The sequence below is a fragment of the Capricornis sumatraensis genome, chromosome 7, assembly GCF_032405125.1.
Source record: "Capricornis sumatraensis isolate serow.1 chromosome 7, serow.2, whole genome shotgun sequence".
In the NCBI taxonomy this organism is placed as follows: domain Eukaryota; kingdom Metazoa; phylum Chordata; class Mammalia; order Artiodactyla; family Bovidae; genus Capricornis; species Capricornis sumatraensis.
In genome coordinates this window covers 88662571-88684379 of record NC_091075.1, presented here as the reverse complement: position 1 = coordinate 88684379, position 21809 = coordinate 88662571, and the positions used below count along the sequence as shown (strand labels likewise).

Sequence of the window (21809 nt, the reverse complement as noted above, 5' to 3'; positions counted from 1 at the left end):
TCTAAAGTTCCATTTCATCTGAAAGTACGGGAGATGAGATCACAAACAGGGTTGAAGGGAAGATGTTAGGAGAAAATGCATATAAAGTGCTTAGTAAAGTACCCAGCACACAGTAAGAATTCAGGAAATCCTGTTATTATTAGTGTTGTGTTGGCCATTATGGTCTCTTACTCCATCCTATTTATCTGGGATCTAGGGTTCTAATTTCCTATTTCTTTGGTAGCAAAAGATGCTGACAAGATGTGGGGAATGCTGGTGTACATGAAGCTTTCTGAATTCTAGTTCTGGAGAAAGGACATGGCAGAGACAGAATGGAAATGGCTGGAGCAGGAGACGCCCCCCTACCCCCTGGCTGTCTAGCATCAGTACTTCCCACGACCGCCCTGGCCAGCAAAGCTGTGCTTTCTTCACCGCTGCCTGGTGAGCGCCTCCACTTCCAGCTGCAGACTGTTGATCTTGTCTCCGAAGTCCTGCTTGAAGAGCCGGTTGTCCAGTTCAGCAGACTGGCGGCCTCGCTCAGCCTGGCGCAATCTGGATGTGAGCCATATGAACGTGTGATAAAAAAACAAAAGCCATGGCGGGGAGGAAGACCAAGTTCACAACACAAAATAAAACAACCCAAGGAAGAAGGCATGGAGATAGAGAGAGAGGAAAATAAACTCTGCAGGACATGGGAAGAAATTACAGGGGGAAAAAAGATGGAGGAGGAACAAATTCTTTAAGGAAAAAAAGCAAGATGAAGGTGAACCAGGCAGAGGAAAAGCTGATTTTCCATTTTTTTTTTATTCTAGTACTACAGTTTACAGCCATTAGATGATAAACAATAAAACATCACTTTTTAGAAAATCCATACCAAAGCCAACTTCAAGTACACAGTAATTAAAGTTAAATCCACTTTTTTTTTGTTTTTATTTCCTAATAGGTTTGGTACTTTATATTTCTGTTTTACACTCATAACTGGAACTTGCAAATGGGCAACTACCTTCTTACGATATGGAATTAGAACATCTTCCTTGTCCCTTTCCTTAACCACAAAGTATATTAAATCACTGGACACTATACATCAACCTTTACCCAGACTTTGGGTTTTTACATAATGAAAAGCCTTTGTCAGAGTCTGGCCATCTCTTTCCTTTTCCATATCTACCACATAGTGTGTGACTAAGTGGACATGGATTTCAGCACTGGGCCTGCCTAAGATTCCTGACCATATTCTCTGGAAGATTCTGATCAATGTTTTCTCCCATATATCCTATAACTTTGCACCTATAAAAAGTATGTTTAGGTGAAGTATCTGGGGCTGTCTCTAATAGAATTTGGAAGCATGCTATGTGTAGTCTTTAAAATGTTTTATTTTGGTGTTTGAGCACTCCTTCCAAATACTCATAGAAAAGGCAACTCATCACCATAAAAGGTTGATGAAGATAAGAGTAGATGCAAAATTATAAGAAATAAACTAAGTTCAAAAGCACAGGAGCTTCCATGAGGTTGGCCATAGGCTCTTTGACTTGACTTTGGCTCAAGTCTGCAAGGACCTATAAAAACACACCTATAAAAATCTATCTTACCCTCTTAATTCTGGTTTTTCTAAGGTGATAAAGAATTTCAACAGCTGGAAACAAAGGGGTTATCTTTGTCCCTACTTAAGCCGCTGAAATGCTGCAAATCCCATCAGAATGAGAAAAAAGAGGAAAACAAAAATTTTGCCAAGCCTTTTTTGAAGGAATAAAGGCTTATGTAATGCCTGTCCCCCCAAATCAAGTCTTTATAAAAATCAAAGTATTTATAGGATTATTATAATGTAAAGTCTAGGAAGGATTAGATCTGTGGTCACTTAGAAAAAGAAGCCCTGCTAATTACTGTTTATGAATACCTACTGGGAATCTTTATTTTTAGACTAAATAATAACAAATACAAGTTTATTTAGATTTGTCTGTTTCCTACTCTGAAATGGTTTTCTAATAGATTGTTATTTTTCTGAAAACTTAAGCAAATTCCCTTCTGAACAAAAAGTAATAGAAACTCTTAAGTAGAGGTTGTCAGCAAGAAACAAGAGGCAGGGAACCATTACTCGGGCCCATGCCTTGTCATCTTTACTTCAAAAGGAAAAGCAGAATAGATTTGAAAAGTGTGTAGCATATTTTTTTATATAGGAGAGGAGTGTCTGTATTAAAATTGTTTTCTCTGAGCTACCTAAACAGGAAGTGGAATTGCAGGAAAATGGCAGAGGTAGAAGATGACAAATATTAGGAGGGTTTTCCCTAGCTTCCATATTATTATGTTCATAAGTTACCTAATCACTAAATTTATCTCTATGACTTTAAAGAACTGGAAGGATGCTGTTTTTTTACCCCCTGAAGTCACTAAGGCAAAAAAGTTGCAAGCAATCTCGGTTATGGAGAAGAGGACTGTAGTGAAATATTAAGTACTTATCCTTGGCTTGGGGATTAAACCTAGATAACCAAAGTGAAAAGGGGTCATGGCCTAAGAGATACAGAACTACTTTAGGAGAGTCCAAAACCGTGTGGTCGTCACCTCTACTTCATTACATCGCAACGGCAGAACAGGCTCACTGACACAGACATTGTACCTAGAAACTGGTATTATTGGGGACTGGGTTATAAAGGCATCAATCATGTATGTACAAAGCTTCCATTCCCTAGGATTTTTTTTTTAATGGGGTGTTTATATATTGGTCAACTCAGAAGTAATTTCTCAAAGTTTATTCGGTATTTAATTAAGAACTTATACTAAATTTGCTACCTCTGGGGAGAAAATAAAGAAGAAGGAAAAAACACAGCCTATATATCAAACTGCTTTTTTTTTAAAGTCCAGCAAATTCAAAGTCAATTTTTGGTGACATTTTATGTAGAATCAGAGTGTAAATGCAATAGCTTTTAGATTTCTTCCTTTTACAATTAAGTCGTGATATCCAACTTGTGAGGTGACCAGCTGTAAAATGCCTAATGATGTTTTGGGATCAGTTTATTTGCTGCACTATTTAAGGTCTTTGCCTGTTTCACCAAATCCTTTTCACTATGTTAATACAAGTAGAAATAAAAATGGAGTGAAAGGGGAATGAGAAAATGAATAAATAGGAAAGACAAAAATAGCAAGAGAATAAGTCAGCTTAATATCTGAAGAGATAAGTCATTATTTCAGTTTTGTCTGCTTTAAATACCAAACCAAAAATCCACTGAAAAATAATCGGACACATTTCAAAAACACAATTTACGAACACTGATATTGATTTGTTAAATCATAAACATACAAATTTTATGAGCAAGTACCTAGACAACTTTTGAGATAGACTGATAACTTTTTCATTTACAATCAGCCAAGCCAGAGGTTTCAAGCTTATTTATTAATTTACAATTAACTTCTGAGTCAACAATAATATGCAGTGCTGTTCAGGACCTACCCTGGTCAAGAACCACTTGAATAAAAGAAGTCATCCATTCACCTATTCATTCACATGTCTACTCAATGAATGCTTTGGACACTTGGCACTGTGATAGATCCAACAAGGGAACCTAAAAGGTACAGTTAACTAGCTTCAAGGAACTCACATTCTCATCAGAAGATAAAAAGGTTTATAAGGTAAGACAGGAAGTGAGAGGTGCTATGAGCAGTATGGCTAGGTATAGATATAAGGCTACAGGAATTCCAACAAGGACAAACTGGCAGTTTATTTTTAGCTGGGAAGAAGTATCAGAGGAAGCTTTGGATAAGTGGCATTTTAGCCTGAACATAAAAAATGTATCTGAAGAACAAGGGAGTGAAAAGAGGAAGGACATTTCTATTTGATGAAACTATTAGAAAGCACAGTCAATTCTAAAGGAAATCAACCCTGAATATTCATTGAAAGGACTGATGCTGAAGCTGAAGTTCCAATACTCTGGCCACCTGATGTGAAGAGCCAACATTGGCTCTTCCAATGAAAAGACCCTGATTCTGGGAAAGATTGAGGGCAGGAGGAGAAGGGGACAACAGAGGATGAGATGGTTGGATGGCATCATCGACTCAAAGGACATGAGTTTGGGCAAACTCCGGGAGATAGTGAAGGACAGGGAAGTCTGACATGCTGCAGTCCACGGGGTTTCAAAGAGCTGGATACCACTTAATGACTGAACAACAATAACAATTAGGAAAGACATGGATGGGGAAAATGGGAAGTGTGTCCAGGGGCCAGTTAGTAGTGTAGTTTTGCTCAAGTGCAAGAAGGGTGATCAGTGGGTGTTACAGGTAGCAAAGTTTTCATGACCATGGGTACTGTGGCTCATTCAATCTTGAAGCCTTAGCCATTTCTCCTGGCAGCTGAGTCACTAGCAAGAATGTGGTGATTTCAGACAGAAAGACAAAAGAATAGCATAGGAAGAAGACGTACTTTGGGCAGACTGAGTTGTAGGTACTAGAAATAGCTGATCAGGGGATGAAAATACAGAAGGAAGACAGAACTAGAGACCAACAGATCTAAGCATTGTGGGCAGGAGGTGACAGCGGAAGCTATAGAACTGTTGAGGAAGAAGCAGAGAGAATAGGGAGATGAAAAAGGAGGGAAAGAGGTTCATAGTACCCCTCCATCACCTAGCACTAAAGTCTTCAAAGACCTCAGTAATAAACAGAAACAGAATCACACACAGATTTAAAGGTCCTTTCATCCTTGTACGTATCCCTCCTCTAACACATGACACTGAAAGGGTTTTTAGTCACATCTTAAAAAACAACATTTAATTGGCTTTCTTTCTAAGATGCCTGGTGTTAAGCTGGGTGATTTCCACATACTCTCTGTTTGTCAAATCCACAGCACGTTCTCTTCACTTCCAGGACTGAACGTGCTAAGTGTTTTACTAGAGAAACAGAAATTTTACCTTTGTTCCAGTTGTTTAATGGTAGCAGCCATCTGATTAGTCTTCTCTTCTAAGCGACTGTTCAGTTCACTTTTCTGTTTTACTCCCAAGTCCGAACTCTGTTACAGAAAAGAATTAGGAGTGATGTTTACATTGATATAGAACGTAAAATCCTGAAACAAGTCACACGTGCCTTTTGAACCGAATGATAAATGGGAAGTAAAGAAATAGAAATGCTTTATATTAATATCTATCTATCAGTTAATTCCCAAACAGAGAAAAGCAGGAAGCAACATTTAATTTTAGTGTTGTTATCTGCAGTTTTGTCTCAAAAATCAACATCAGAAAGTACATCAATTTATAGAACTCAGTTGGTAGGTCAGACTTGAGAGGTGTGGCAATGTGAAAAGCGGCTGTGGCTTTTCAGAATAAGCACACAGGATCCTGTGATGGTCTGATTCCTAAAGTGGCTTACTGGCAGCTAGGACTTCCCTGGTGGTTTAGACGGTAAAGCACCTGCCTGTAATGCAGGAGACCCAGGTTCAGTCCCTGGGTTGGGAAGATCCCCTGGAGAAGGAAATGGCTACCCACTTCAGTATTCTTGCTTGGAGAATCCCATGGACAGAGGAGCCTGGCGGGCTACAGTCCATGGGGTCACAAACAGTCAGACATGACTGAGTGACTAACACTTTCACTTTTCAGCCTCAAAGTGACACCACTCTTTCCTCTTGTATTTAAAGTGCGATTCTAGAGAAGAAGAGGGACAGAGGGAAGCCCTGGGATTTAGGGAGCCACTGAGCCCATTCCTTGTACGAGCCCATTCCTTGTACTTCTCGTACCTGCAGCTTGAAGGCAAGTTCATGCTTAAGAGCCCTAAGATCGTCCAGCTGCTGCCGCAGAGACACCAGGGCGTCCTGCTTCTCACAGACGTCCTTCTCCAGCATCTTCATAGCCAATTCCATCTCCTGTCTCATGCTGATCTGGATTTCCAGTTCTTTTTCAACATCCTGCCCCCAGAAGGAAACAAATTACTTATTCTCTCTATCCTCAACTATGTACAAACTACAAATTTCTGCAGAAAAAGGCAGGCCTAAATTCTCAGGTCTGAAGTCTGGCAAAACAGATGTAAACCATCATTCAATTCAGAGACATTAATACTAAAAATAAGAATAACCAGGATAATTATAGTAATATTTACTGAATAATTTACAAATCTGAAAAACACGGTAGGCCAAAGGTAAAGCTATCTAATATGCCTAAAATACACACATACTTGAGGTACATCATTAGATATTAAAACAAACAACTGTGTCATGTCCTGTTATAAAAATATGAAGTATTACAGTAGCCAGCACAAAATTAAGCATCTGGAATTCTCTTTAGTTTGGAGGTTGTTGACATCTTCAATATCCCAAGGAACCGAAAAGATACTTTGGGTCCTCAAGGTAACATCTCAGTTACTGGGAACTGTCAATATGGCTGAGTTTTTTTCTATTTTATTTTATACTGGAGCATAGTTGATTAACAATGTGTGAGTTTCAGGTGTACAGCAAAGTGACTCAGTTATACATGTACATGGCTCTATTCTTTTTCAAATTCTTTTTCCATTTTTACAGATTAAGCTGCATTTCCTGTGTTTTATAGTAGGTCCTTGTTGGTTATCTATTTCAAATATAGCAGCTAACTCAAACATAAAAATAGGCTGAACACAGAGCTCTGTATTTAATCACTGATACCCTGCTTTTTGTATATATGCTCTAACTGAGAAAGGAGGTCAGTATGGCTGGATGAATAAAAGGAGAAGACTTCATGAAACTAAGAGAAATGAATTCAATGTCCGATGACTATCAGAATGAAAATGCAGGTGATATACAGGTCCCGAAAAAGTAAAACAGCAATTTGGACTTGACACTAAGTGGGATCCATTTCAGCGTCCTGAAAGGGAAAGTGATGCAATAAATTTGTGCTCATTTACTTCTATCATCTTGAAATTTTAAAAATATTACATGAAAAAGATGCATGTATGTTTATATGAAGTTCTCAGCAGAAAACAAAGTCAAATAAACCTTTGTTATTATTATTAAAATAAATAAATATAGTGGCTAACTGAACTTTTATATTCACTTAACACGAGGCCTGCTTTTGTTTCAACCATTATTACTGCCGTGTTATTTGGATGATCACAGATACAAAGACCTGAGGTTCTTCTGCATCCATACTGTGCCCAGGGCACATCTAGAACCTTGCCTACTTGCTTGGTTTCTTTCCTGTTAACACACATTTATCATAATGTGGCATGGGAAAGTGGAAAATTTTTTGTACCATTTTTTCATTTGCTCCTTAACTGAGGCACTCCACTGTACATGGTGACCTTGACAGAAGGCAACTCAAACCGTGACTTAAAATACTGACATACATTATTTCTAGGACCTTCCTTATGGAAAGTATTTTGAGACTGAATCTAGAAACATATAGAAGGAAAATGATAATTATTTCAAGGATGTTAAAATAACATTGCTAAAGTAACATTAGCAAGAATACTGGAGTGGGTTGCCATTTCCTTCTCCAGGGGATCTTCCCAACCCAGGGATCGAACTCATGTCTCCTGCATTGGCAGGTGGATTCTTTACCACTGAGCCACCTGGGAAGACATAGGTTTATTATTATAGTAATATTTGGATAAAATCTATTGCAGAAGTATTTCAGTCCTTATTATACATTCTTATATATGTATATATATGTTAATTTCTATGAATATCTTAATACTAATACTGATGTCATATTTTTCTATTTATGTATAAAAACAAGAATAAATTCAGAAATAACAACTAAGAGTAAAAGAGGACAAGTCTACGCTGATGACTCTTAGTAAGGAGAAGAGGAGCTGACCTATCTGAGGAGATATATCTTTGCAGGGGTGAGGAATGAGGTAGTAAGAGAGATCATATAGTTTAAAAAGTAGGTTCTATATACCTAGCGTTTTTGCAACACAAACTATAAAGCAAAAATAAATTAAAAATGAAGATTGGCAAAATTCCATTGGTTGTTGAGAATACGCAGAACAAGGACTGAGGAAACACTGTAGGGAATATGGGTTAAAAGAATGAGAAAAAAATTCACAGGATCCATAAAATTTGTTAGACTACTACTGATATTCCCTTGATCTATGAGATAAAACCCCTAAGTGGGGGTATTTTAACATGGTGCTGAACTATGAGGCCATAAAAGCCAAGTTTACCAGTCGTAGTTGCGTCTCTTCCTTTAAGTGCTTCCTGGCTTCACTCAGTGCTTGCCCTTCTGAAGTCCGGTCTGGCTTAGGACCCTTGAAAAGATAAGTAAAATAGTATACATCTGAGGATTTAAAGAATCCAACGGTTATCGGACGCCGGCACTGCTATTCAGTAAGGAGAATGATCACACCAAAGCATATATGACAATGAACGAAGACAGCAAAGAAACTGCAGAGGTTCCATAAATATTCTAAGCTGAACTGGGAATTTTTTGCCATTTTGTTTCGAGTCCTTGCAGCTTACCAAACCAAGTGGTAGAAGTCTCAAAATATTAGCCTCTATGAAACAAAATAGCATTCACTGTAAACTATAAATTGGGCCAAAGTTTCAAACAGTTATACAGTCCTCCTCCAAAGATCTCACATCTGGTATCTCCACCCAGACAGTGAGATAAGAGTGAAAGATGAAGGAAAGTGAAAGTCGCTCAGTCGTGTCTGACTCTATGCGACCCCATGGACTATACGGTCCATGGAATTCTTCGGGCCAGAATACTGGAGTGGGTAGCGGTTTCCTTCTCCAGGGGATCTTCCCATCCCAGGGATCGAACTCAGGTATCCTGAATTGCAGGCAGATTCTTTACCAGCTGAGCCACCAGGGAAAGGAACAGTTCATCAGAAAATTCTGAGCAGTCACAGTCGTTTTGTTTTGTTTTACAAAATCCATGCTTTAAAGTCAAACTTTCCCTGGTGGCTCAGATGGTAAAGCATCTGCCTATAATGCGGGTGAAGTGAACTCACTCAGTCGTGTCCGACTCTTTGTGACCCCATGGACTGTAGCCTACCAGGCTCCTCCCTCCAAGGGATTCTCCCTCCATGGGATTTTCCAGGCAAGAGCACTGGAGTGGGTTGCCATTTCCTTCTCCAGGGGATCTTCCTGACCCAGGGATTGAGCCCGGGTCTCCCGCATTCCAGGCAAACGCTTAACCTCTGAGCCACCAGGGAAGCCCATAATGCGGGTAGACCCAGGTTAATCCCTGAGTCCCATTATTTCTAAAAATAGTACATATCATTATATAAAAATGTATATAATGTATATAAAATGCAATAGTGTATATAAAAAAAGACATTGAATTAGACTGCTTCTTGAAGTCTCTAAACAGATGTACATGGTGGTGAAGCCAAGGAGTGTCGATAGGAGAGAGGCATCAACCTCCCATAACCTTCATCATTCAAGCAATTTTGCACCCAGTCTCAGGGAAAACAGTGCACTTAACATACTTAATAACATACTTAACATATACAAAGGCTCGCTGCTTCCAAGCAGTTCTCTGGAGGGTGCCACCCAGCCACCCCCGCCCCCACTGTTAACCCAGTGACATGCTCTCACCTTCCGATTAGATTCCAATATGTAGGAGCTTTCCTCTTTAACTCGTTCCATTTCTTCTTGCAAGGTGATAATTCTGTTGTTCGCAACTGCAAGCTGTTGATAAAGTTTTGAAAGTAATCTTTCTTTTATTAAACACAGAATAAGATAATTCGTGATCTGCAAGGACATGATTTTCACGCTTAGGTATTCTAGAAGGAAAGAAAACTATCTATAACCCCACAAAAACTTAGGAGAGCTATCTTGAAAGACAAATATCTCCTATTACTGCTTTTTGTGTAAAATCTTTTGTTTTTCCAGTAACAAAATGTTAAGTTATGATCATTTACCTCAAGGGTGTCCCCATGTCACTCATATTTACCTACGAAACCTACTTCTAAAATGTTTGAAAGGTCACCTCATGCTTTGGGACCCATCTTACACACCCTCCTTAAGACCTGTTTTAGGGACTGTCCTGGTGGTCCAGTAGTGTTAAGGCTCTCTTCCCTTTCAATGCAGAGGCGGGCTGGTTTGATACAGGGAAGTAAAGAGCCCAAATGCCCTGTGGCTTAGCCAAAAATTAAAAAAAAAAAAAAAAAAAAGACAAAAAGACCAAAGTTCTCACTCCAAAAGATGCCTTTAAACATCGAAGAGATTTTTCTGTTTCTTTTCAGTGCCTAAAGACAAGGTAATGTTATTGGCAGTGTGTCTCTGGGGGAGATGTTTATAACCCTGTCCCAAGGAGGGAAGAATGCGGTGGAAACACTCTCCTTCTCTGTATGTGTGGAGATTAGCTCCTGAGAGAATGGCGAGGGGCCTGAAGGAGGCTGGGAAAGGCGCTGAGCAGCAACTCTCAGCCACGCTCGTCTCCCTTTTTGTCGTCTCTGCTTGGCTCCTGTTCTACTGTGTAAGTACAGCAGCCAGGCTCTGGTGAGCTTTCTAAAGGTGGGTCTGACAGCCCATTTCTCTCTCTGCTCCATGGGCCTAAAATGTGTAAAGAAGTGACTCTGGGCAAGCAGGTTGGCTCTCTTGATCCAAGCGCACCTCAGATGGTTTCTTCCAAGGTCAAAGAAACATTGGCAATGATGACAGACTCAAGTGGACTTTCTAAGTCAGCTTTACCAACACAAAGTGGATATTTACTTATCCTCATCTGCTCAGTTCTTTTCATCTTGTCCTGCGCGCAAAGTCGCTTCAGTCACATCTGACTCTTTGCGAACTTATGGACTGTAACCTGCCAGGCTCCCCTGTCGGTGGGATTTTCAAGATAAGAATACTGGAGTGGGCAGCCATTTCCTCCTCCAGGGGATCTTCCCAACCCAGAGAATGAACCGTTTCTCTTATGTTTCCTGCATTGGCAGGCAGGTTCTTTACCACTAGCGCTACCTTTGTTCTAGTTCAGATTTCAGGAGGGAAGAGAGGTCTTTCTAGGTTTTTTTTTTTTTTAATTTTTTTTTAAACTGGTCCCTTTAAATCCAAAATAGATGGAAATGAGAGAGGGAAGACCTTATTAGCCTTATCTGTTATTTATAAAGTCTACAAACAGTACTTGCTCATGATTAATATTGCTGGTAAAATAAACTTAGGCCAAGAAGACAAGTCCCATGACTTAGGAAATAAAATTTTATTTACTGAGTGCATATGATGGATATGTCAGGCACTGATCTAGAGAAGTGTTAGTCGCTCAGTCATGTCCGACTTTGCAACCCCATGGACTGAGCCCGTCAGGCTTCTCTAAGCCACCAGGGAAGCCCCAAGAATACTGGAGTGGGTGGCCATTCCTTTCTCCAGGGGACCTTCCTGACCCAGGGATCGAACCTAGGTCTTCCTGCATTGCAGGCAGATTCTTTACCAGCTGAGCCACCAGGGAAGCCCACTATCCAGGCCCTTATATATTAACATCATTTAATGCACACAAAAACTTTATTATCATTCTTGGCCCCATTTTGCAGGTAAGCAAACCAAAGAACAGAAGCTTAAGTAACTGGCCCCAGATCAGAGAGCCAGATCAGGGACAGGAACCCAAAGAGCCTAGCTCTGGAGAGCATGCTGAACTGCTATCCCACATCGCCCCAATATACCAGCAGTAGAATCACAGTAGAAAATTTCTGTGCAGAATGTTTCAAAAGCCTTGTGGGATAAAATTCTAAGGATCGTATCCATAAATTAAAGGTTTAATATAATTTAACAATCTATGTCCAAACATAAGGTCCACAGAACTGAGCAATAAGGGAGATATTTTAAAGTCATAACAGTGAAAATGTTAGTTGTGAAAAAAATCTGATTAGATGGCATTTCTTAACTAGCGCTTTAACTTGCTTTTCTGTTTTTACTTTAGTTATTTATTTATTGGCCATGCTGCACAGCAAGTGGATCTCAGTTTCCCAACCAGGGATTGAACCCATACACCCCGCAGTGGAAACTCGGGAGTCTTAACCACTGGACAACTAGGGAAGTTCCTAATTTTTTAAGACCAGATTATTTTTTGAAGTATAGCTGATTTACAACATTATATTGGTTTCAGGTGGATAGCATGGTGATTCAATATTTTTATAGGTTATACTTTTGTATATACAATAGATTATATACTTTTATATATTATAACCTTAAAATTATAAAATATTGACTATAGTCCCTCTGAAAGTGAAAGTTAGTCGCACAGTTGTGTCAGCTCTTTGTGATACCATGGACCGTAGCCGTCCAGGCTCCTCTGTCCACAGAATTCTCCAGGGAAGAATACTGGAGTAGGTTGCCATTTCCTTCTCCAGGGGATCTTCCTGACCCAGGAATCGAAACCGGGTCTCCTGCATTGCAGGCAGATTCTTTACCAACTGAGCCACTAGGGAAGCCATATTCCCTTTACTATATAATGTATCCTTGTAGTTTATTTATTTTATACATAATAGATGTACCTCTTAATTTTCTACCCCTATCTTGCCCTCTCCCCACTGTTTACCACTAGCAAGTTCTCTATTATCTCTGAGTCTGTTTCTGTTTTGTTTTATATTCATTTTTGATTCATGTTTTAGAGTCTACATTCCACATTTAGATAACATACAATATTTGTCTTTCTTGTACTTATTTTACTAAGCACAACAGCCTCCAGGTCCATTTATGTTGTTGTATTCAACCAACTTTATTTCACTATAGGATAGTTAGAATTTGAAAAACAGAAGACGAAGTCTTCGTCATCTGAAAAGTTTTATTTAAGGTTTCTCACAGAAACATTTAATGCTATTGAAGAAAAAAATATATCGTTGGTAAGCTAGGGAAAAAATATTAATCAGAAGTAAACTGTGACATTATATTTTAATTCTTATTTTAGGGACTTTTTAAAAAGTTTTCATATGCATATTCTTATCTGATCTTCAGGGTAATTGTGAGGCTAAAAGGGGAAACACTCTACTTTGCCAGAGAAGGAACTGGGTCTCTTGAGGGTCAAGTGACTTACTTGCTCAGGAGCACATGACATGTTAAAGCATGACATGTAAGCAGGAATTACTGGTCTTCTGACCAGTGTTCTTTAGGTTATATACCTCATCACCCTATCACCCCAAGGAGAAAATAAAACCTGTGAAGGGGGGAACTTGCCAATCCACACACACAAATCAATGCCTGGCAGAAGTGAGTCTTTGTCTATCTCTGGCACATACACAGTACCCGAAATGTTTAATGAATAAATAGATGATGAACACATTATCTTAAAAGGCTCTTCCCTGGTGGCTAAGAGGTTAAAGTGTCTGCTTCTAATGCAGGAGACCTGGGTTCGATCCCTGAGTCAGGAAGATCCCCTGGAGAAGGAAATGGCAACCCACTCCAGTATTCTTGCCTGGAAAATCCCATGGATGGAGGAGCCTGGTGGGCTATAGTCCATGGGGTCGCAAAGAGTCGGACATGACTGAGTTGGACACATTATCTTACTAAACATCAACTCTAGGCTAGACCAGACAAAACATTCACATAAGAAAGCAAAATATTTGATGAAACCAGGTTGTAACCCTACATAGTCCAGCTGGATAACCAAGATACTTGAGATAAGCCAGCTGGCCACTCCTGGTCAGAACAAGGAGTACTAGGGTAGATATTATCTGAAAAATCAAGTCCTATATTTCTAAGGCTTCAGAGAAACTATTTTCTACTAATGCATTTTACTAAATTCTATTAAGTCAACTGAACAATTTCTAGAACACTTACCTCCTCTGTCAGTTTAGTGTTGGATTTTTCTAATGCATCCACTTTTGCCTGAAGGTTGTTTACAGTAGCACTATGAAGAGAAGAAAAAAATTAACAGTCTCTTTTGAGATGCAGAACAATATCCTATACTTTCTTTTAAAATACCCATCATACTTATTATTCATTGTTTACTGTCTACAATTCTCAATAGGCTTACAGGCTCTAAGATAGCTTACAAGGTGATGGGTGTCTTACCTGCTACATTCTTGGCACTAAAATTTGTGGGTTTTTTTTTTTTTCCTAGGAAGAAAAGTACTATTTATTCAGATCTTGTTCATATTAACAATCCAGCCGAAGTATTTGGCCCCTGAGAGGTTACTTCTCTGTCAGTGAGTCAATTAGGGCTTATTCTCAGTCTATAAATAGCCTCATCCCCCAGGTCAAAATGAACACACCCAAAGGCTTTTTGTGGGGGTCATGGGGCATGTGGGATCTCATTTCGCCAACCAGGGATTGAACCCTCAACTCTTGCAGTGGAAGCACAGAGTCTTAACCACTGGACAGCCAGGGAAATTCCTTAACAGGCATTTGTTGATGAAATTAAAAGGTTCATGCGCTACACTGTACTTCAAGGTTTACTTATTTAATAATAATAATAGGCTACATGAATTATGACGTGCTTGACACACACCAAGCACTCTTCTAAACGCTTTTACTTGCACGATTTCATTTACTCCTTTCAACAACCCCATGTGCTAGGCACCTCCAACTATAGATGAAGAAACAGAAGCACTAAAAAAATAAATAATACTGTCATATTTATAATTCAGGGGCTTCCTTGGGAGCTCAGCTGGTAAAGAATCTGCCTGCACTGTAGGAGACCCTGGTTCTATTCCTAGATCAGGAGGAGAGAAGGGATAGGCTACCCACTCCAGTATTCTTGGGCTTCCCTGCTGGTTTAGATGGTAAAGAATCCACCTACAACGCTGGAGACCTGAGTTCGATCCCTGGGTTGGGAAGATCCCCTGGAGGAGGGAGTGGCAAGCCACTCCAGTCTTCTTGCCTGGAGAACCACCATGGACAGAGGAGCCTGATGGGCTATAGTCCATGAGGTCGCAAAGCGTTGGACATGACTGAGTGACTACGCATAGCACAGCACATTCATTGTCAACTGTAACCATATTTTTGCTAAGCTAACATCTCTACAGTTCACTGTTAGTCATTATTAGTACTTGGTCCCCAGAAAAAATGTACTTAAATTGTTTTTGAGTTTTCTAGATGGAACCAAGACTGTAATTTATACTGATACTGGTGTAATCACATTTTAGGTCTTACTTAAACTAGAATGATTATCTTTCATAAGAGAACTATAAATCAGATAATTAAATGATGTATTAATTCTTATGAATTATTCAACAGGTTTTAGACCATCAATGTACTTGAGAATACCAATAAATTTTGGACAGCTCTCCTCAGGAGAGGAGAGATTATTTTATGTTCTGGTCATGAAAAATACTTGGTGAGTACTTGGTAAATTAATGGTAGTGATGGTGAAAAGAGGGTAAATTAATACTACTGATCCCCTATATGAAAAAATATATATATAAGGGACCAATGAGATATCATTAACCTACAGGTATTACAGCAGTGAGTGCTTCACCTAAGACATGGTCCTGAAATACATGATTGGATCTACTGAACCAAGACCTCCAATTTCAAGTGTCTGTAGCACAAACTGGGCTTCCCTGGTGGCTCAAAGGTTAAAGTGTCTGCCTGCAATGTGGGAGACCTCGGTTCTATCCCTGGGTTGGGAAGATCCCCTGGAGAAGGAAATAGCAACCCACTCCAGTATTCTTGCCTGGAGAATCCCATGGACGGAGGAGCCTGGTGGGCTACAGTCCGCCGGGTCGCAAAGAGTCGGACACGACTGAGCGACTTCACTTTCACTTTCACTTTCATGGCACAAATTTAAGAGTTCTTCACTGAGTATGTTTACATAATCACTAAAACTCTAATTATATATTAATTTTGTATTGCCTTTCATTAAAGGCCACCAGAACAGGTAAATGCCACATAGCCAGTGCCTAGGCTCAGAGCTGTGCTAGCAGGAATCCTATATACATATTGTTGAGTATTGTCTGAATTTATCCTAACTGCTCATAGTCAGTTTATCCTTCTCTCCTCTTCCCCCACACCAAAATCCCCAGAAAGTAATAATATTTATTCATTCTTTACTTCAGGTGTCTGTTGAGTTCTTCTACATAGTTCTTCTGATCCAGAATTGCAGTAATCTGGCCATCTCTGAAGGGAAACAAGATAAAAAATAGAGAAAAAGTAAATAACATTAGAAATACCAAGATGTCCCACCTCCAATATTTTCATAAAATATAGGAAGGAAATTACGGCTGACACACTGAACCAGAAGACAGGCCTGATTAGAACTTCCTTGACACAAGAGACATGGAGGTTTAAAACTGTGAAGACCTTCCCAGCGTATTCATAAAGCCCTTCTTATGGCTTATACACCTTAATAACTTAGGTTACAGGTATAATGTATAATCTATTAGAGGCATTTAATGAAAAAAAAATTATCTTCTTGCAATTCAAAGATTTTTTTTCTGCTTTGCGGCTGCTGCTGCTGCTAAGTCGCTTCAGTCGTGTCCGACTCTGTGCGACCTGCTAGTATTATTTATAAGAACAATTTTCCATTTGTCATAGGAATTAAATTAAGCTTATTCGGGTGAAATAATAATTGTTCTCAAAGGCAATATATTTGCCTTTAAATGCTATTTGGTTTCACAATGAATTGTTTAAAGGGCTTTCACAAATATCAAATGTTTACTATTACATGAGAAAATCAAGTGTGGAAAAAGGAGGTTCACTTCTGGGAACAGCTAATCTAGAACAGACAAAAGTTAAACAGACAGACTTTTCAACTGAATTAAAACTTCAAGGCCACATACCTCTAGGACTACTTAAAGGGCAAGCAATATAATTTAGTTCAATGCCTAAGGTTAAACACTTCAGGCTAATTATGCTTTCACCTGCCACATTTATAATGGGTAAAGGGTAAGCTTGTGATTGCTAATTTGCAAGGTACCGTATGAATATTTTAAAAGTTTTCAATTTTAAAATCGTTTTAGAGTTACAGAAGTTTAGTGGTGAGTTCCCATATACTCAGCTCCCCGTAACGTTGGCATTTTACATAATCCCATGATGCACATGTCAGAGGGCAAATTTTAAGCAAACTGAGAATACAGTTCTTCTGGTCAAGAAGACCATGTTTTCAAATGCTACTTTTGAGAGATGGAGCATTAGATTCCCTTTATAATACTTTTTATTTTATTTGCCCCTCAACCACATACCAGGAAAATCCACTGAACTAAAACCCCTGTTAGGGTTTAGCAGGCACAATAGATAATTTTTTATAAGACTCTATTTAGAGATATATCATCAGAAATAATTTCAGCAAATCTCTTAAAGCAGTACTGTTGTAAACTTTAAATACTATCAAACAACATCGAAGAAAAAAAGAAAACAAATTTTCTTTGCACGTACCCTTCACTACCTTTACTGCTGTTCCCATCCTTGAGATACATTGAAAAATCTATAACTCCAACCTACAGAGAGAATTTTCAGAATTTATTATAAAATTAGATACTTTTACCAAGCCATAACATATGAACTTGTGCAAACTGGGAGATAGTGAAAGACCGGGGAGCCTGGCATACTGTAGTCCATGGGGTTGCAAAGAGTCGGACATGACTTAGCAACTGAACAACAACAACAAACACAATGTCTCTTTCTAGGCACTTAAAAACATCATTACAGTCATGACAATTACTGGGAAATTTTAATAAAAAAAGTAATGCTTTTTATAATCAAGAATTGATAAGGGTTATAAGATTCAAGATCAAGTCAGTAGGATGACTAAGAAAGTCAACAGAACACTTAACATAAACCTAAGGTTTTGCCTGGCTTCCCCGGTGGTTCAGTCAGTAAAGAGTCTGCCGGCAATGCAGGAGACCTGGGTTCAATCCCTGGGTCGGGAAGATCCCCTGGAGAAGAAATGGCAACCCACTCCAGGATTCTTGCCTGGGTAGGCTCTAGTCACTAAGTGGTGTCCGACTGTTTTGTGACCCCATGAAATGTAACCCACCAGTTACAGTTACAGTTCCTGACCCAGGAATCGAACCTGGGTCTCCTGCTTGGCAAGCAGGTTCTTTACCACTGGGCCACTTGGGAAGCCCAAATTTAAGGTTTACTGAATGTTAAATAAATAAATTAAGGTTTAACATTTTTTTCTCTTTTGCTTTTTTCAAATATTCTACTATTAAATTCCTGTGTATATATTTTGGTGTATATGTGTGTGTGTATATGTTTGCCACTGAACCACGTAGCTATATATATATATTTTTTTTTTAACCTGCGCAAAATATTTTTAATGGGAATCACTGTTAAGACAAGAATTTGAAAAATATTCATTATGTATAATTTTTTATATTCACATCAAAATTAAAGAAAATTCTATTTATGACTCAGAATTTCTGTTAATTTGGTTGGTATAATCTGATCAATCCAAATTCTGAGATAAGTCAGAGTGACATACTAGGCCACCAAGTATCTCTCTCATACCTGAGAGTCCAAATCTTCTCCCTTCATACAGAAATTGGCATCAATGACATTCAGGCCCACCAATAGACCAGCAATTATAGCTCCTTCTTCTTCCATCATGAGGGCATTGGGTTCATAGAATTCACTGCAAGAGAAATCCATGGAATGCTCTATGTAATAAAACCTCAAGAATCCAGTGATGTAATCATGAGACAAGGAGTAAAGCATTTGTCTTGTGGTTACATATGGTCACCTATGATATTACTTGGATAGCTCATTTTAGATAACAGGTACATGAACAGACTTTAGAAAATAGTCCAGCTGAAAGAAAAGTGATCAGAACAGTGTTTTCACTGAAGTGAGCATTCATACTTTCTCACACATTTATATTTGCAATGTACAGGGGATAATTTTTCAATCTTTCATGCATCTAAAAAAATCTGTTAAGTTTGTTTTTAAAAACTACCTTTTTTATTTGATCTGCTTTAGTTTTTATTTTATTAAATATACATATTTTAATTTCTATTTTATATCGAAGTATAGATGATTTACAATATCAGGTTATTCAGATATACAACAAAGTGATTTAGTAATACATATACATATATCCATTCTTTTTCAGATTCTTTTCCCATATAGGTGATTAGAGAGTATTGAGTAGAGTTCCCTGTGCTATACATCAGGTCCATGTTATCTATTTTATATGTATAGTGTATATATGTCAATCCAAACTCCTAATTATCCCTCCCACCTCAATCTGCTTTATTTTAAATTCTATTTAAGTACCACATTCCTTTAACATAGTGAATAAACATTTTAAAAATGTAACTGTCAAACTAGTTACATTCTTTTGCTTTTGGCTAATTAGCAGAAGTTGCCTAACAAGCATGCATAATAGGTTGAGGATGATTTAAAATGCTTGTTATCTTTTATTTAATAAAATCAGTTTTCATTACAAAAAACAAAAAAAAAAGCAGCACAAAAAGAGGTATACAAGAAACCCTGTAATTCTACCCACCAATGACCTGTTAATACCTTGATATATAATGTTTCAGATCATTTATGGAGACATATACTAATAGTCCATCTAGTCAAGGCTATGGTTTTTCCAGTGGTCATGTATGGATGTGAGAGTTGGGCTGTGAAGAAAGCTGAGCACCAAAGAATTGATGTGCTTTTGAACTGTGGTGTCGGAGAAGACTCTTCAGAGTCCCTTGGACTGCAAGGAGATCCAAGCAGTCCATCCTAAAGGAGATCAGTCCTGGGTGTTCATTGGAGGGACTGATGGCGAAGCTGAAAATCCAATACTTTAGCCACCTCACGTGAAAAGTTGACTCATTGGAAAAGACCCTGATGCTGGGAGGAATTTGGGGCAGGAGGAGAAGGGGATGACAGAGGATGAGATGGCTGGATGGCATCACTGACTCGATGGACATGAGTTTGGGTGAACTCTGGGAGTTGGTGATGGACAGGGAGGCCTGGCGTGCTGCGATTCATGGGGTTGCAAAGAGTCGGACACGACTGAGTGACTGAACAGAACTGAACTGATACTTATTTTTGAGGGATACTAAAAGGGCTGCTGCTGCTGCTGCTAAGTCACTTTAGTCATGTCCAACTCTGTGCGACCCCATAGACGGCAGCCCATCAGGCTCCTCCATCCCTGGGATTCTCCAGGCAAGAACACTGGAGTGGGTTGCCATTTCCTTCTGCAATGCATGAAAGTGAAAAGTCAAAGTGAATTCGCTCAGTCGTGTCCGACTCCTAGCAACCCCATGGACTGCAGCCTACCAGGCTCCTCCACCCATGGGATTTTCCAGGCAAGAGTACTGGAGTGGGTTGCCAGTGCCTTCTCCAACGAAAAGGGCATCATTATACCATTAAATCATTGTGAATTTCTTTTTTGCTTAACAATACTGTGAGTATCTTTCTATTTCAATGGATAATTTTCTGCAGTTTCATTTATACTGGCTTTATACCATTCCACCATATCACTTTAGTATAAGTATATTCAGCCAAAACTCCCTTTTCCTTAGCCAACTCTCTCTAATCAACTGTTAGGCTAGTTTTGGCCTGTTCCCACGACTAATTCCACAGACCAGGCACAATGTGCTAAAAATGACTTTGAAATAAAAAAGTAAAAGAGAAATAAAGTACTTGAATGATTCTGAATGGATAAAAATCCTAGAAGACCCCTGAATAATTAAATATTCTTTCATGATATACCCAAATTATCCATACATACAGATGAAATGACTTGAAATATTCATTTCAACCAATTTGATATCATAACTGAAACATGACTGCAATCTACTTGTTTTCAACAAAGTCACTTGGGACTGACTGTTCATGGTCAACCTCAATGATTGGTAATGACACATTTCACTGATGTGAGTTTCTCTTTTCCTTTTGATTCTCTGTTAAAAATATTAACAAATGGTAAAACACTTCAAAAGCAACACATGGATAATCTGCAAATTACCATCTCTCTCGATAACTGCACACGTTAACAGCCTGTGAAGGAAACTAAGAATTGGAATGAACAATTGGAATTGTGTATGTTTCTTTAACACTTTATTCGCTCCTCAAAACCATACAGTACACATTTTCCTTTGTCTGGCTTCCCTTGTGCTTTACATGTGAGATTTGTACATATTGTTGATGCAATGGTAGTTCATTTGCTTCCAATGCTGGACAGTATTCCATGGTGGAATAAACTACAGTGCATCCGTTTTGTTTGCTCTTTTCCATTGTACAGTCTACAGTACTTTTATGAACACTACTGCACATGTTTTTTGGTACATATACACATGCACTTCTCTTAAGACATACCCAGGGTGTGAAAGTGCTGAGTCAAAGTGATTGAAAATGTTCTGTCTAGTTCATAAGACTGAACCCATTTAACTCTGGTGCTCTGTGGATAAAGATCAAATTCTTTGGACCTCAGTTTGAATCAATAATTTTGATTCGAATAATTTTGATTGAAGACACTCCCCTGTATCCTCCCTGGTAGCTCAGTCAGTGAAGAATCTGCCTGCAGTGCAGGAGACCTGGGTTGGATCCCTGGGTTGGGAAGATCCTCTGGAGAAGGAAATGGCAACCCATTCCAGTATCCTTGCCTGGAAAATCCCATGGTCAGAGGAGCCAGGCAGGCTACAGTCCATGGGGTCACAAAGAGGCGGGCAAGATTGAGGGACTAACACTTTCTCACTTTCTTTCTACTCCCCTGTAGCTACCTACAGCTTGAACACTAGACCCTACACCTCATCAAAGCTTGATCCTTGGAAAGTTGAGCCTTCTCTTTATGGAAATAAATAAGCTTTCCCAGATGGTTCTTGTTTCTCTTTCTCCTGATTTGCTTAATTTTCTTAGGCAAGAAAACAGCAATCAATAGCATATGCAGCTGCAGCAACATTAAAACAATGCTCCATATTAGGATCCGTAGTGCAATTTCTTGCAGAAACTAGACTCAGAAAATTCAATCATGTCTTCAAATTCTGTTACTTGTTTTTATACTATTTCTCAGAGGCAATATGCTATATTTGTATTTCTTTCAGTAAATATGAAAGTCCTATAAGGTACA

The 21809-nt window shown here is 38.9% G+C and overlaps 1 protein-coding gene across 6 annotated transcripts in view; it reads right to left on the bottom strand.

The window, feature by feature from the left end:
- Positions 1-21809, bottom strand: part of RUFY3 (RUN and FYVE domain containing 3) — a 93460-nt gene that overhangs the window by 9089 nt on the left and 62562 nt on the right. For 3 of the 6 annotated variants that reach the window (XM_068975534.1, XM_068975536.1, XM_068975533.1), the window contains exons 5-13: positions 18251-18374; positions 17174-17235; positions 15851-15916; positions 13637-13706; positions 9467-9559; positions 8089-8172; positions 5690-5857; positions 4872-4969; positions 412-531 (exon numbers count right to left, since the gene is read on the bottom strand). In XM_068975534.1, the coding sequence (XP_068831635.1) occupies positions 412-531; positions 4872-4969; positions 5690-5857; positions 8089-8172; positions 9467-9559; positions 13637-13706; positions 15851-15916; positions 17174-17235; positions 18251-18374 (885 nt within the window). Of the gene's footprint in view, positions 1-411; positions 532-2581; positions 3037-4867; positions 4970-5689; positions 5858-8088; positions 8173-9466; positions 9560-13636; positions 13707-15850; positions 15917-17173; positions 17236-18250; positions 18375-21809 lie in introns of those variants that run through there. The other 3 variants (XM_068975537.1, XM_068975538.1, XM_068975535.1) reach the window with 2 other exon arrangements.